Source organism: Larus michahellis, chromosome 2, assembly GCF_964199755.1.
Source record: "Larus michahellis chromosome 2, bLarMic1.1, whole genome shotgun sequence".
Taxonomy (NCBI): Eukaryota; Metazoa; Chordata; class Aves; order Charadriiformes; family Laridae; genus Larus; species Larus michahellis.
The window spans coordinates 18,364,572-18,381,058 of record NC_133897.1 but is presented as its reverse complement, the minus strand read 5'-3'; the positions used below and the strand labels follow the sequence as shown (position 1 = coordinate 18,381,058).

Sequence of the window (16,487 nt, the reverse complement as noted above, 5' to 3'; positions counted from 1 at the left end):
ACTTTACGCTCAGAACTGCCTGTGTACCCACTGATCATAGTTTTGCTTTACAACATTATGAATAAATAAACATGAATTTGAGAAATGCCCCTGCATGTCAGGGCTCACCTGGAATACCCGAGGGACAGAAATGCGGAGGAGGGGAACATTTCCTGCATTAGTCATGACTGCTTTCATACATTACACAAACACAGCAGCAAGGCATTTAGGTAAAATGACATCACATAGTTAAATTTCCAGCGAACAGCTGTCTAGATGAGAAAAATGCCTTTCCAACTAGAACTGCGAGGGTGCGCTGAGAAGAGGCACAAGGTGATGGGGAAGCAGCAGCAGCGGCGGCGGTGACCAGTGAGCAGGGACGGGAAGCGGAGGCACGGAGCCCCTGCCTAGGCTGTGGTGCCAGACCTTCCAGGCAGATGGGAAGGAGGGAGGGGGGAAATGCTGGCCCTGCTCTGGAAGGCAGAATCCACAGAATAACGAGGGGGATTTTAGCTAGATAACTCATGCTGTATAATCACCTCCAAAAAGGTTATTTGATCCAGTATTTAAAAAAAAAAACAAAACACACAAAAAAAGCACCTCCTGTCCAACAGCTTTTTTTCTGCACACGTTCTATCCAGAAGCAAAGTAATTATGCAATTTGCCAGCTTTATTCTTATGTGTTGTTTATAATGTAATTATATTGGTAAGCATTTGTTTGTATTACAGTTTCAAATGAATCTGAGAGTTTCAAAAAGATAAAGATTTAGCTGCAGCTAATCTCCTTTTAAAAACTCATGATTAGACTTTTGTGCAAAACTATTAGGAATATTAAACAAAGTACTAACCCCTCTAGCCTATATCACAATATTAAGTTTTGACCTTGCAGCAACAGCTATTAATTTGAAGTTTATTACTAATACCTGGAAAGTTACATCTGCTTAAAAGTACAAAGCATCTTTTTGATGGATATATTCAGAAAAAAAGAAAAAAAAGCAGCATTAGGATGCTAGAGCCAAATATAAATACAGGATGTTTCCACTCTATTGTCCACATAAACCAGAGGCTCTCTTAATTAATCATGGAAAAAGCCTTGAAAGGAAAGGTTTTATGCCTAGAAGTCAACACTATTAAATGCCACCGAATGCAAAAGGCAAGCAATGACTGACAGCCTTCCACTGCCATCACCCCGCTACTGCAGGCCCTAATGCTCATGTCTGAAAACAGGTTCTTCACCTTGTTTTTAGACAGACCCAAGAAAAATCTCATGTGCGATCGAAGATCACAGTATTGACCCAGCCGGCATCTGGAAGTAACGATAAAGCTCTTGTCCCCGTGGAACGGTCACTTCACTCTTTATGCGATTATCGCTACCAATGTGCTGGCACAAAATGAATTCCTAGCACAGATTAGCTGATTTGAAAGATGCCCCCGTAAAGGCAACAGGTAATTTGGAATTACGTGGAATTATCAGCAGAAAATCAAGTCTGAATTTTCAGGGAAATTATTTAACCCAAGTTAGCTCACTGTCAGTAACTCCTTTATGGCAAATTGAAAGTGAATGGGCAGACCCGTGAAAAGCACTATTTGAGTTTATGTGTTTTTGCTGCACCCTATAGTATACAAAGAAAAATGGGGGTGTCTTAAATTCCCCTTCCCTCCCAATTTAGAATACTTAAAAAGAAATCATCAAACACAAGTGGATTTCTTTTTGAAAACCCAAAGAGTTGCTTTCTGAAAAAGCAGCTTCTCTTGTACTGCTGCCAGCCCTGCTTAAACTATGAGGTATATATAATCTGGCAAGAATTTCTCCTTATGAGATGTTCAGCTCCAGTACTTTCAGTTACATGTGCAGTGCAGCTCCTCATTTAGAGCTTTAAAAATGGAAGAAGGTTAGACTGGACCTTGAGAGCTGGAAAATATTTTCAGTGTTGCTAGCCAAAAGTGTAAGCTACCCTAAATGAGACATATACAGATGTAATAGCATAGCTCAGTTTAAAATGCTTTTAAAGGGAAAAATAAGGAGTTTGGGAGCCATATGGTGATCAGACTGAGAAAATGTTTAAAGGTATACCATGCAAAAGCACTAAAAATAATACAAGCTCCTTCAGCAAGGCTTTTTCACTGTTTTTTGGGTTGGGTTGTTGATTTTTTTTTTTCAGTTTTAATGTAGTAACACTGATTGGTGAGCATCACCCAGGATTTCACAGATGTGAGCTTTATTAGTTCATCCATTTATCTGCTGATTCCAGAATATAAACATTATAAACCTCTATTTTTAAAGACAGAAACACTAGCCTGTAAAATAAATTATTAATAAGTTTGAAACATCAGTAATATTTTTGCATACCTTTCCATTAAACAAAAGCACATGCACATGTCGAATGTAAGTACTTCAATAAACCTTATTTTAATTCATTCTCTATTGAAAATGCAAAGACGAATACCAGTATTTGTCTACACACATGTAGACTATGCACATTAAGGCTGACCCTACACCCAAATTAATCCCACCTATAAGACAGTCACTAATAAGAACCGAGCTCGGGGACTCAGAGTGAGAGGTAAGGAAGAGCTGTGGAATTTGCATGAGCAGAACATGTGAACGACTCTTTTAAATCACAATTGTTTTCACCCAAGTTCAGCTATGGAAATCAGGTGTCTAGTTCAAGCTAGGTGTCTAGGTTCGTTCCTCCTACCGTGAATGAAAAGAAAGAGGCAGCTTTGGAGAATGAATCATCCTTTCATTAAGAAAGGCATCTTAAATAGATGGCACAGTTTATTCTCCAGAACTGCCTATTTTTCTCTTGACTATAGATGCAGCATTGAGATTAGCTTTCAAATGGCTAAATTCATGTGAAATGAACCTGTGTGATGAAGAAGCAACCATCTTAATGTGAAGAAGCATCCTATCCTATGCCAACTGTGTGACAGCTCTAACAAACCTGGAATATCACTTGGGAGCTGGAAGTAGTGAGAAGTCAGGAGCCAAACTCCTGGTCGCCTGGCTGTACATCTCAGATATCAGGAATGCTTATCAGGAAAACTGAAGTGGCTGAAAAAGCCCTGGAGAGGTGGGCTTAAGCAAAACCCCTCCAAACTACCTGATAAAAAGCCTAATTATAGCCAGGTTAATTTTAGACTATCTCTGAAAAGAGACGTGTCTACTTCTCTCTACATAAGGTTCAGCGATGTTAGAAATTACTTTGTTCAGATAAAACCTCCTAACACAAAATTTCATCTCACTTGAGTGAAACACTGCTAGAATGGCATTCACTAATAGAGTATTTATAAAAAAAATGTGGAGAGATTAACAAAAAGTTTAAATCATCTCTTCCAAAAAACTGGAGGGAAGTTTATCACTGACTTCTGAACTGATGAAATCTGGCAAACAGAATGCCCTCCCACAAACCATGTGTGTCCCTCCTTTTAAGTTGATTACTCCTGGGAACTCAGGCTTCATTAATATGTGATTAACACCGGCTCAGAACACTGGTGAGGTGCTTAACTCAGAGAAAAGCACGAACAAGTACAAGAGGAAATGTGGTGCAGTTTTATATAAAAATGGTCACTAGATATATTCCAAAGAAGTTAAGAGAGTGTCTAATTTACTTCACAGAGAGTACCGTTGAAAGTCATCCAAAGGAGATATCCAATTCAAGAACGTCCAGGGTGTGCAGCTGATGTAAATCTTACTGCTTTGCAGAAAAAGAGTCTCTACTGTTTGCATACAAAGAGAATGAGAATGTATCTGGGGTGAAGGAAGAGTTCAAAGAGCTCGGTATCTTCAAGTCAAGAAAGCAGACAATGTCCATCCCATAAAAATATTGTATGGTACCTCCAAATCTCAACTTCAGTAGCAAGAATCCTGACATAACTATGCAAGTGGAAGCCAGACCTTATGACTGGAGAATAGTGAATAGATAAACTGAGTAAGTAGAGACTCTTTGATCTGTACCCAGCTAACAATATCCAAGACTTAAGAAAAACCTGTGAAGAAAAAGCAATTAAAACAACATGGAAATAAATAAAAAATGAAATTTTAAATAGTTTAGTAAACATAGATAATGGCATATCCTTTCCTTAGTATAACAACTTCAGGAAGCATAGATGCGGTAGATCTAATATACCTAGCATAAACCTGTCTTTCTTTATTCTACTGTGCCATACTCTGGTAAGACCTTATCTGAATTACTATCCATGTTTCTTCTCATCTCTACCTAAGAAAAAAAAAATAATCTGGGGAAGGCAAAGACTCAAACAATAGGTTCGTTCTGTATTGTGGTGATAGTGTCATATGAATAATTGACTACCAATCTGCCACAAAGAAAGTAATGTTTGACTTAAACATTAATAATGTTAAAATGGATTGAAGGTGGATTATGGAAGAGGAGGACGCTATTCTTCGAAGTCCTCCTGGATGGCAAGTAACACACAAAACAGAACTCACCATAAGCTCTTCTCCAACAAAAATAAAACATCAAAAAAGGCTAGGGATTTGGGAAGACCACAAACAGTCCTTTCCCCTACAGTAACATACAGTCCTTGACATATTGGTTGAAAGGAAGCTTTTGGAAGTCATTTAGGCCGATCTCCTGCTCAGAGCAGGACTACTGTCAATGCCAGATCACGTCAGCCACTGCCTTATGGAATAGGTTGGAGATACCACATCTCTGGCCAGCCTGTTCCAGTGCTGTACTTCCCACTGAATGAAATTTCATCATTCTCAGTCTAAAGATGGCTGCAACTTGTGGCCATTACCCTGTGTTTTAGTATCTTTCAGTGCTGAGAAGAGTTTGACTCTACCGTCCTTGTGAACTCCCCACTCTCAAGTAGTTGTAGGCTACGATTAGGTCCTGGCTCTTTGCCTCTTCCTAGTAACAGGTCTATCACAGATTCCATTAGACGGCTATTTTCGCCATCGTAATTACACTAAACAGTCTTGACAAACTGAAGACTGAGTTTTCTCACTTTTTTTTTTTTTTATATTTTCCATAGCTGCGTTCTGTCTAGTAAAAGTTCTAATAAAAAAACCTTATTTGTTACCTCCGTATCACAACAGTCGTACTAAGTTGGATGCACCTTTTCAGAAACTGTACTGGTTTTGCGCTGGATAGAGTTAATTTTCTTCATAGTAGCTTGTATGGTGCTATGTTTTGGATTTGTGATGAAAAGTGTTGATAACACAGGGATGTTTTCATTATTGCTGAGCAGCGCTTACCCAGCATCAAGGTGTTGTCTGCTCCTCACCCTGCCCTGCCATAGAGCAGGCTGGGCGTGAACGAGAAGTTGGGAGGGGACACAGCTGGGACAGCTGATGCCAACTGACCAAAGCGATATCCCATACCATATGATGTCATGCTCAGCCATAAAAGCTGGGGGAAGAAGGAGAAGAGGGGGGATGTTTGGAGTTATGGTGTGCTGTCTTCCCCAGTCACCATGACGAAGCATGACGGAGCCCTGCTTTCCTGGGGATGGGTGAACACCTGCCTGCCAATGGGAAGTAGTGAATGAATTCCTTGTTGTGCTTTGCATGCCTGTAGCTTTTGCTTTGCCTATTAAATCTTTATTTACCCTTATTTCAGCTCATGAGTTTTCTCACTTTTATCCCTCTGATTCTCTCCCACATCCCACTGGGGAAAGTAAGTGAGCGGCTGAGCTGCCTACCGAGGTTAAACCACAACAGGCTCACAGGTACGTGGAAGAGTTTAGTATCCCACTGGAGTGAACGGGCAAGAGTGGAATCTGAGAAACAGCCCAAGGATAACCTTTGGCTTAGGCAATTCTATTTGTTCCTTTAAAAGGGCTTAAAAGTCTCAAAAGTAGATATACAGTGCATATATCTCAACAGGGTTTAGAAAATCTCTCCGTTTTTTTTTCGAAGTTGCTATTTATCCGATTCACTTTGAGATACTATTGACTTATAGAATTTGACTCACAAAAGTCTTAGTAGCAAATCATGTTTGAAACATGAAATTATATAAATCCAGATTTTAAGATTTTTCTGACATATATTCAAGAAAAAACAATAATAAAGGTGTTTTCACTAGCACTAAAATTAAGCTGCTCAACTAGAACTCATCTTGTACTATATGTTCAAATTTATTCACACCTGTCAGAATTGATACTCTTTCTGATACTAAATCCTAAAGCAAGTCTGTTTTCTCCCTCAAAGAATTTCTTTGATAAAAAACAGGAAAGCTTAAAGCTGTGATTTAAATATTTGGGGAAAAAAATGTTTAATATGTTAAAACAAAGTAAAAACTTTCCATATGGTCAAACTTTTAATTATGCCCATGGGCACCTACAGGCAGTCAATACCAAAACTTATTTCTTGTTTATTGATGCCAGAAATCTATCAAGAATAACAGTGATAGTAAGACATCTACTGTGGGAGAAGCTACCCCTGTACGTCTAACAGAGGCATCGCGCTCTCTCTGTCATCTCAAGTAGAGAATCACAGCTTTCTCAAAGTAACTTTGCAGATATTTCTTCAAGATTGCTATCCATTAAAACAAATATCCAGTACAACATAAAACAAAGCTCTTACTGGTTTGGAGGAGAAAAAGAGTACAGTTAAATTTTATACAAGATGACTCCCACTCTACAGCAAATAAAAATAACCAAATCAGTAAAGCATTTTAATATTCTTGTAATACAACCTAGGTTTAGTCCTTTCATTTTTCCAGATATCCCCATGAAGATATTAACTTTCTAGTATTCATAATCCAAAGTACAACAACAGACATCTTAAATTTGCCCAGATTTTGATTCAAGTATTTTAAAATATGTTTTTATGCTTTCTTTTCAGTGTATCGAAAGGTCACTTTTTTTTACATGAATGCTAACAGGCACAGTTCACAACAAAGGTCAGGGTTTCTTTGGGGATTCATTCTCCCTCTCTCATTTTAATACAAGTTCATGATTTGAATTCAAGATAAAAGATTAGTATGTTATTGATCTAAATGCTGAGACTGGCCCATGTGCTCAAACACCGCGAATGAACAAATTACTCATTTCATGTACTTTACTACTAATGACTGCGAATGGAAGTCACAAGTGTATTACTGAATGTTATGAATAAACATGCGTAATGTCCGTCTACCCGCATTTCAAGTTAATGTCACCCATTCATATTCATAATCTGAACACTCCCCACCCTGTGCACAAACATAAAAACTCAAACCAAAAGACAGGGGTTGCTTACCAATGGTTCCCTGTTTTTGACGAGCCTGATTATTTTAACAGAATCTTCTTCCTCATCAATATCATCAGGCATGGGGGGCAAGACAGGATCATAGTTCTTCTGAGCAACAGTATCATGTACAGACAGCAAAGCCTGGAAACATTAATAGTCAGTGTATTATTTGGCATCTGAAAAGTTTATGAAAGACAAAGCAGAGGATATTATTCACAGTCTACTAGCTCTACTAGCGTGATGGACGTAGATTGAATATAATTCTTGTATACAATTTTAACACTTGTCAAACTGATGAAAGAACTCCATGAAGTATGTTTTCATATACACAATGTATGCATCTAGTAAATTGTGGATACAGAACAATGGCTTCATACACATGAATATATCAGTGCTTTGCACATTGACTTGAAATTACAAGAATTATGATCAAGAGAAAACCCAAGCGTCCTGAAGTAAGAACATCATTCTACTTGCCCTATATAAAAATTTCTTTGATCCAGTAAGCAGTCCTATGAAACAAATAAGCAAAATAAGCATCTTCCAGTACTTCTGTTAAAGCATGAGATGTGTAACATTAAGCTGTTGCCCAACCATTCCCTTCAGTGGGGCTCTGGAAGCTTACCTGGTTACTGGAACCCTTTCATACTAGCTGCCTTTCATACGAGCTCCAAATAATCTTAGGAATTTTTAATTTATTGTGGAATTCATGATTGAGATTGAGGAACATATAGCTGAAACAACTTGGTTCAAGAAGGTGCTCACCAACCACCTGTCGCATGTCTTGCCTCCTTTCTCTCTCAGTTGCTTCTGCAGTTCATGTATAACTTGAGCAATAGTGTTTTTTCAAAGAAAAGCCTAACAAAGCCTGACAAAAGGTTCAATCTTAAAATAACTTATGAACTTGGAGAAATTAAAAAAAACCTTGGAAGTCAAAGAAAGTTAGAAATCTCATTCTCCTAAGGCTCTAAAGAACCTCAGGTATAACGTAAAATTCACAGCTTTTTCTAGATACAGAACTCAAAGTTCTGTTCTGTTTTGAAAAGTCTTCATTATTTATAATACCTTTTAAAGTGGTGAAAAATGGTTCAGTAACGCTTTTAGTTTTGTAGTGAAAACTATGCATTATAGCAGGAATAACAGCAACAGCCATACACATAATTCTATCTATGGCTTTTAGTTGCTTCTGTTCTCAAGTAGTAGCTCCTAAATACTTGAATATTTTACATTCTGACCTGATATTTTTTCCCCAAAGAGTCAATATTACAAAAGTTCGAGTCTAAATAGCAGAGGTAATTTGCAACGATAAAAATAAAGCATTTTGGAAAACATTGAGATATTTAGGATAAAGCAGAACAAATCAACATTGTTGACATGGATGATATCAGATGATATTATACCAACGACTGTAATAATGAATCTATTGTAACAATTACAATAATGGTTAAGAAGAAACTCCTTAATAAAGAACAGAAAATGGCTACGTTTCTCTGATGCCAGTTTACTTGCTACTTAATAAAAGGCAGATAATATTAGACTAAGTACACAAACGACCAGAAACTGTATGTTATCAAGGATAGTGTAAATGTTTTAAAAAAGCATTACACTTCCATTATGCTATTCCGGGTTTTTTTTTTCCTGAATGGAGGAGATTGTAACAACAGAAAACAATTTCCAGGCAATGCTGCAAGCTATCATGTCAAAAGCAGAAGGCAAAGCGTGTATGGTAATCTTGAAATTCTGCAGTTTAAATTTGAAGTTAAGTCTTCAACAACATAAACACAGAGGAAGATCATGCCTGCTTCACTGTAATTTGCTATTGTTTTACTAATTTCTATGCATGTTGTACAAATTGATAAAATTGTTTCAACACAATCTAACTAATTATTTCTGGTTTTCTTCCCAAGGCACAGTTATATATTTTTACTATTTACCATCAGAAATTACCAGCTCTCTCCCACCAAAGATTAGTTTTACTTTAGATCTGAGCTAAAAATCTCAGGCTAGCAATTACGGTTCCTCCTGGAAACATGCATTATGAAGCATTACGTATGTAAAAGCCATGCAATCACATGCAGTCCTCTAAAGATGTATGTGAAATATCAAAGATATAGTAAAACAAAAGTAGCGTTTGCTTTTACTTCAGGCTTCAGTTAAGACTTCTAAAACTAGTCTTCTGCAATTACATTTTTCCACATAAAGCTAGGGCACATTCATGGACTGGCTCAATTTAATGAGGTTCTATATTGCAGTTTAAAAACAATCAGGCAGATAGAGAAAACAGATGAAAATAATCTAAAGCACCACTTCCAGAGTAAAGGGTAGCAACTTAAAACATGTTCAAAAGAACCTACCCTTGACAATGAAACTTGCAAACCAGATTCTGTCCACTACTGCAGTGAGTTATGCCACCAGTGTTAATGAGATACTTCCCATCTCTGACTGCCCGATCAAGCTCCTGGACACCGCACGCAAAAGAACGATGCAGCCCAAGTATTACAAACCAATGCCAATCAACGTCTGGTATTTATGATGCTTTTCTGCACTCACAACAACTGGAACTTATCAACCCTTTCCCTCCTCCTCCCAAAAAAACATATTAAACCACAACGTACTACAGTTTTCAACATAAGACCTTTTACCCAAACTCTGGTATTATTTTATCTTGGTGCAAAGATGCATATTTTAGGCAAGAGTACGAATGCCAGAAATGATGTGTCTTTTCTCAGTCAAGTTTCCAGTAAAGCTTCTGTCATCACAACTTGTTTATGCTGTATACCGAATATATTAAGATTTCTTTCCTGCTCGTCTTCCATCATTGCTTCTTCTAACACACTACTCCCTGTCCACTGTAGTTGCTCTTGAAATAGTCAGCAGTATAGACATTAGTCAGCAGCATAGACATCCGGCAATAATTAATCCGCAAGCAAAACTTATAAAGCTATTTTGATTTCACTTAATGTATTCAACTAGAAGTGATGAGAGCCTGTCCTCGAGAGAACTTCCTAATGTCCTGAACACATGAAAAAACGACCATATTCACAGAGTAAAGGAACATTTCTTCAGCAGATTCTTTGTGCTGTGCAGTTAATATAGTGTATGATTAGTCCAAAAAGCTATCTATCAGACTAGACTTTTATAGAAAAGGTTGGGACTTTTTTAAAAACAAACAAATTACAAATGCCAAGAAACAAAAATTGGATCCTATCACGAATAAAATTTGCACAGAATAATTGTGCAGCAAATGCGCAAGGCAACATAAAGGTAGTAATGTTCTCTTGTACATAAGTGATCTATTTATTCACTGCAGTTTTATACTCCATGATACTAATTTTTGCCTATCACAAGAAACTGCAAGAAGTGCAGATGACATTTTACTATTTTTTTATATTTTATTTTTGTTTTCAAATACACAACTCTCTGAAACTATGCATGTACGATCCAAGATTAGGGTCATGTATATTTAAGCAACTCTGGAGAAAAAGATTTTATTTCAGCTCTAAGTTCTACGCTTATGATTCACTAATGCAAACATGGTCCATATTTAGAACTTGAAAGAAGGTATGATTCAAACTCCTGCACTACCTAAATATAAATATTGATGTTCAGCTAAATTCTTAGACATGATCTAGCTGGAAATGAATACTTTCATCAGACCTCTGAAATGTCTAAGAATTAGTGCTGTATTTTTCATATTAAAGCTATCACTGATCATTTCACAGTTTATAAATTGAAATTTTACACTATCAACTTACACAAAGAAAATCTGACATTGGAAACATTCAGAGTTCTTTTTCTTAAACTGTTTTGAAACTTTTAATGTTTATTTAAATTGAGAATGTTGTTAATGAAAACACTTCTATATTTTGAAAAATGCGTATCATTTAATTACACTGACCACATTTTTGCTCCTCTAACACAATGACAAATTTTATATTATTTTTTGCTTCTGTTTATATTTTGAGATCTGTAAAAGTAAAAATACTCCAAGTAGCCCCTGACTCGCAAACACAGCTCTTTTATGTTTTTAAATTCTCATTATTAAATAAAAAAGAAAAAAAATCTCAATTTAAGCCTTATTTTTCAGAAATATTTTTTATTTACTAGAAAAACATTTTAGAAAACAGTAAGTTAAATAAAGAAACCAGACAGAATGGACAAAGAAACAAAAGCAGCCTTTTTCTATATGGTACTTTAAAAAACAAGATTAGAATATTAAATAATTAATGGTCAAGATTATCGACATAAAATTTGTAGGGACTCAAACCACCTTTTATGAGAGGCAACAGCTGCAGCAGACTGTGACCCCACCAACCCAGCTGCTGGCTCCCTCGCTGATGGAGTCCATTACTGCCCTGGCAGCAGAGTCAGCAAAATGGAACAAAATGGGCCATGACTTTGCTGTCCCAGTCCACAGCTTGGATCATTAGCAGCAGCCACCTTCTCTGGCAGCTCAAGTTGAACTCCATCAGGTGAGACAGAGACATTTTCCCACCTCTTTGCTTTGCTATGGTGACAGTAACTTCCACTGCAGCTGGCACAGAGAAGTTACACCGGAGGAGAAAAGCAACTTCATCAGCAACCACAGCAACTCGCCTGGCAGAGCTTGTCCTCCAGAGAGCTCTGGCCATATTATGTTTTCCTTTGTGATAAGGTTACAGCAGAAATACAAAAAGACAAGACGAAAATGTTGGTGGAGAAAATTATTCAAGACTGGAAAGGCCGATTTATGAGTAAGTTGCATAATGTTAAAATGAAGGTGAATTAAGCCATCCAGCAACAGACATCAAAGAAGGAAAGCTGAAAGAGCTGGGAGGAGACTGAACCCACTGAGGGAAAAGACCGTCAAGAGTATCAGAATGGAAGGAGAAGCACAGGAGTCGTAACAGCCAAACACACGCAAGAATTTAGAAAGCAGGAGAACAAAACCAGCAGAAAGCTGACGCATAATGGTGATGGCATACAAGGCTCTAGGCACAGAAAAGCAATTTGACTTGGGAACAGTTTGGAGAAGGGATAAAAATATAAGGTTTCAGAATCAAGCTATATAGAATCATAGAATCATAGAATTGTTGAGGTTGGAAGGGACCTTTAAGATCATCGAGTCCAACCTTTAGCCTACCCTGACAAGAGCCACTTCTAAACCATGTCCCTCAATGCCCCATCTACCCTTTTTTTAAACACCTCCAGAGATGGTGAATCCACCACCTCCCTGGGCAGCCTATTCCAATGTTTAATAACCCTTTCAGTGAAAAAATGTCTCCTAATATCTAATCTAAACCTCCCCTGACGTAACTTGAACCCGTTTCCCCTCGTCCTATCACTTGTCACCAGGGAGAAGAGGTCAGCCCCCATCTCTCTACAACCTCCTTTCAGGTAGTTGTAGAGGGTGATAAGGTCTCCCCTCAGCCTCCTCTTTTCCAGGCTAAACAACCCCAGCTCCCTCAGTCGTTCCTCATAAGGTTTGTCCTCCAGGCCCCTCACCAGCTTTGTAGCCCTTCTCTGGACACGCTCCAACACCTCAATGTCCCTCTTGTAGCGAGGGGCCCAAAACTGAACGCAGTACTCGAGGTGGGGCCTCACCAGTGCCGAGTACAGGGGGATGATCACTTCCCTAGTCCGGCTCACCACACTATTCCTGATACAGGCCAGGATGCTGTTGGCCTTCTTGGCCACCTGGGCACACTGCTGGCTCATATTCAGCCGGCTGTCAACCAACACTCCCAAGTCCTTTTCTGTCGAGCTGCTTTCAAGCCATTCTGCCCCAATCCTGTAGCACTGCATGGGGTTGTTGTGACCCAAGTGCAGGACCCGGCACTTGGCCTTGTTGAACCTCATACCATTGGTCTCAGCCCATCGGTCCAGCCTGTCCAGATCCCTCTGCAGAGCCAACCTACCCTCAAGCAGATCAACACGCCCACCCAGTTTAGTGTCATCTGCGAACTTACTGAGGGTGCATTCAATCCCTTCATCCAGATCATTGATAAAGATATTAAAGAGAACCGGCCCCAGCACCGAACCCTGGGGGACACCACTTGTGACTGGACACCAACTGGATTTAACTCCATTTACCACCACTCTCTGGGCACGGCCATCCAGCCAGTTTTTTACCCAGCGAAGAGTACACCTGTCCAGGCCATGAGCAGCCAGTTTCTCCAGGAGAATGCTGTGGGAAATGGTGTCAAAAGCTTTGCAAAAATCCAAGTAGATAACATCCACAGCTTTTCCCTCATCCACTAAGTGGGTCACCTTATCATAGAAGGATATTAGGTTTGATAGGCATGACCTGCCCTTCACAAACCCATGCTGACTGGGCCTGATCACCCTGTTCTCCTGCATGTGCCCTGTAATGGCACTGAGGAGGATCTGTTCCATGACCTTCCCAGGCACCGAGGTCAGACTGACTGGCCTGTAGTTCCCCGGATCCTCCTTCCGGCCCTTCTTGTGGATGGGTGTCACATTTGCTAACCTCCAGTCAGCTGGGACCTCCCCGGTTGTCCAGGGAGGACATATGTTTAAGAACAAATGTAACACGGCAAAAGGGAGATAAAAATTTAGATTGCGGGCAGGGAGAACGACCTTTCTTCTTCTACAGGAGAATTAGTCTTTAATCCTACTATCTTGAGTAAATAAGCTAGATTTTACATTGATGTACTGATGAATTCCATTCTCCAGTAAAAGGGCGGTAAAACAGCCATCAGAAAAGGGCAGCACATGGCAGCATCTTATCCACCAACACTGGCTGCTGCAGGAGTATGTGCAACCCTAATCCTCACGCAAGAGAAGGGCTAAGAGGGCCATCAAGAACAGGCATCTCAACTGACAGATAAGAAGAACCACATTAGCTGAATTCTCCAGCTTGGCTAAAGCAGGAAGCATGAATCTAGAAGCAGAAGCAAGCAATAAAACTATAGGCAGGAGAAACTCGTTAGTGCTGCTGAAGCAACCAGAGAATGGCTGGGATAACAGTGAACTGAATTATTATTTTTTGGCAGTAGAACCAGTGAGAGAGTACACAAGTTCCAGTAACCACTTATCAGGCAGAAAAGTAGTATTATTGCTTCTGATTCCTTCTGATCTAATCACTTCCCTACAGAAATCTGAGATTTTCTGTTCTGAACAAAATTCCCAAGTTAGATACATACAGTACATAATGTTAAAGAAATCAGTTAACTTCCAAAGAAACGAGCACATTTTACATTTCCTACTGAAAATAATTTACACTATTCAATCAACATAAGCAAAAAACCTTTGACGGTGATGGTAGGAAACGTGAAATAACATCCTTTAAATTAGACATAATTTTCTGTTTGTAATCAGGAAACCAATGGGTGTACCACTTCATGGGGAAAAAAAAAAAATCAGGGTTAATTTACTTCTTTCCATGCTTCAAATATTGTATTTTTCCTACATATTCTCTATAAAATCCCCAGAAATGATATATTGTGTGAGAAGATAGCAGTTACATATATACAACAGAGAAAAAACATTCCATGCTTGCAACTGTCCCATCTGTACTTAAACCAGAGTTGTCCTCTAGTTCAAGCCTGTCCAGCTGGCAATTAAATCTTGTTCTCTTCCAATTTGACTTTGATGCAGTTGGGTCACAGTAGTGATTCAAAATATTAAAAACACACTGTACATGTATGGTTTAGTGTTCTTAATATCTACCATGTTTTAATGTTCTTAGCATAGCAACATCTCAGTTGCATCAATATTCAGTATATATTACTTTTTCCTCTTACCATGGTGGACTTTATTCATGACTATATGAACTTCCTTTCACAAAAGGGTAATTTCCTTGGCTGAAAATGCAGTTTCTTGATTTCAGATTCACCAGTCTGAACTGATGGGTCTACCTGCAGCTGGTAGCCAGACAGCAATAGCCAAGAGAAAAGTGAACTTTCTGCATCTTCAGACTCCTGCTTCCTCTGGCTCATTGTTTGAAGCCCCTGGAGACGCCTCCAAAGTTGAACTACTCTCAGTGTTCACAGAAACACACAGCCCGTCCGTGTCATCTGGTAAAGGTGTTAATATTCTTCCAGATGACAGCCCTATGTTTTTCCTCAGTTGTGGATAATGGCAGAATAAGCTCTGATTTTAAATCAGTAGTGAAGAATCTGAACAAAGTCTCTTTTACATTTGCAACGTGATTCATGTAGATAAAGTGTTCTTGAAGCTTTAAGCCCTATTTAAGTAACTTCCAAGAACACAAATAGATGGTTTTCAGAGTGGAAAATGCAGAGACAGGAGCAACTCTTCCAGTGTCTTGGCAATCCTCGATCAATTACTTTTTTGAAGAAGTGGCAGCATCCTGACAATATTAAGCGTCTACAGTGGTAGCATATCTCTTTTCTTGGTTGAAAAACAGCTGAAGACACACACCCCCAAAAGAAATCAAGTGAAAATATAAACTAAAGAAAAGTAAAAGCTGAGGTTGCAGTTGCTCTTTCTGAAAAAGTGTCTTTTAGAAACAACCCAGCGCTTTTTGACAACAGCATTATGTCTAAACTCTTAAAAACATTTACTGATACAGAAAATAATAACATATATTTATTTATGATAAGTAGGTCTAAAATTCAGCTACAGATTATTATACTACATGGACACCTAACTAAAAATATCGAACTAGTTCAGTTTTTAAGGTAATTACTTTTGCCTGCTTTGGACTTTTCCTATGTTGAATACTAGAAGTAGTTTTTCTATATATCAATTGCACTAAATTCAAGTATCGTTCTGGAGAACTGAAAAGCTACAGTGAGTGTTACCTTCACCGTTCTATATAAGTAAATCTTTTATAAGTACTTAATAAAGTTGTAACTAAAGAATTATAAAGTATTAAAAATAGATCTGGTACAGCAGCAGAATAAATCCTGCCTCTTAAATAGTAACATTCTTTTTAAAAGGCCAGCAAAATAGCAGGTATAAGAAAAAAGCTTACAATTTTCCAAAATATTTGTGATAAAGATCCTTATAGATTTACAAGTTACACAATCATGGGAATCAGACATAATCAGTCTTGCCACTGACTAGAAACCCAGGAATAAGCAGAAATAGAAAAAGAATAGAAAATAGAAATAGAATAGAAAAAAAAAAGATTACGAGACCACACTGGACCACTACTGAACAGATTCATCAATGAATGAGAAAAGAGAAGGCCGTTCAATAAGTGTATGGAGAGTTCAAATGCAATATGGCCTGGCAAATGCAAAGGAAAAGCACTGCTGCAGGAAAAAGCGGCATAAAAAGACGACAACTGAAAAATGGATTATTTGCTTTGTATTGTGCAGTTTCTCCATTTTCACCAGCT

At 38.4% G+C, this 16,487-nt stretch overlaps 1 protein-coding gene across 9 annotated transcripts in view; it reads right to left on the bottom strand.

Annotated features, from left to right (window-relative positions):
* The window catches only part of MPP7 (MAGUK p55 scaffold protein 7), a 156,395-nt gene that overhangs the window by 41,637 nt on the left and 98,271 nt on the right, over nucleotides 1-16,487 (bottom strand). For all 9 annotated transcript variants that reach the window (XM_074574387.1, XM_074574395.1, XM_074574388.1 and 6 more), the window contains one exon: nucleotides 7,187-7,318. In XM_074574387.1, coding sequence (XP_074430488.1) covers nucleotides 7,187-7,318 — 132 coding nt within the window. The remainder of the gene's footprint in view (nucleotides 1-7,186; nucleotides 7,319-16,487) is intronic.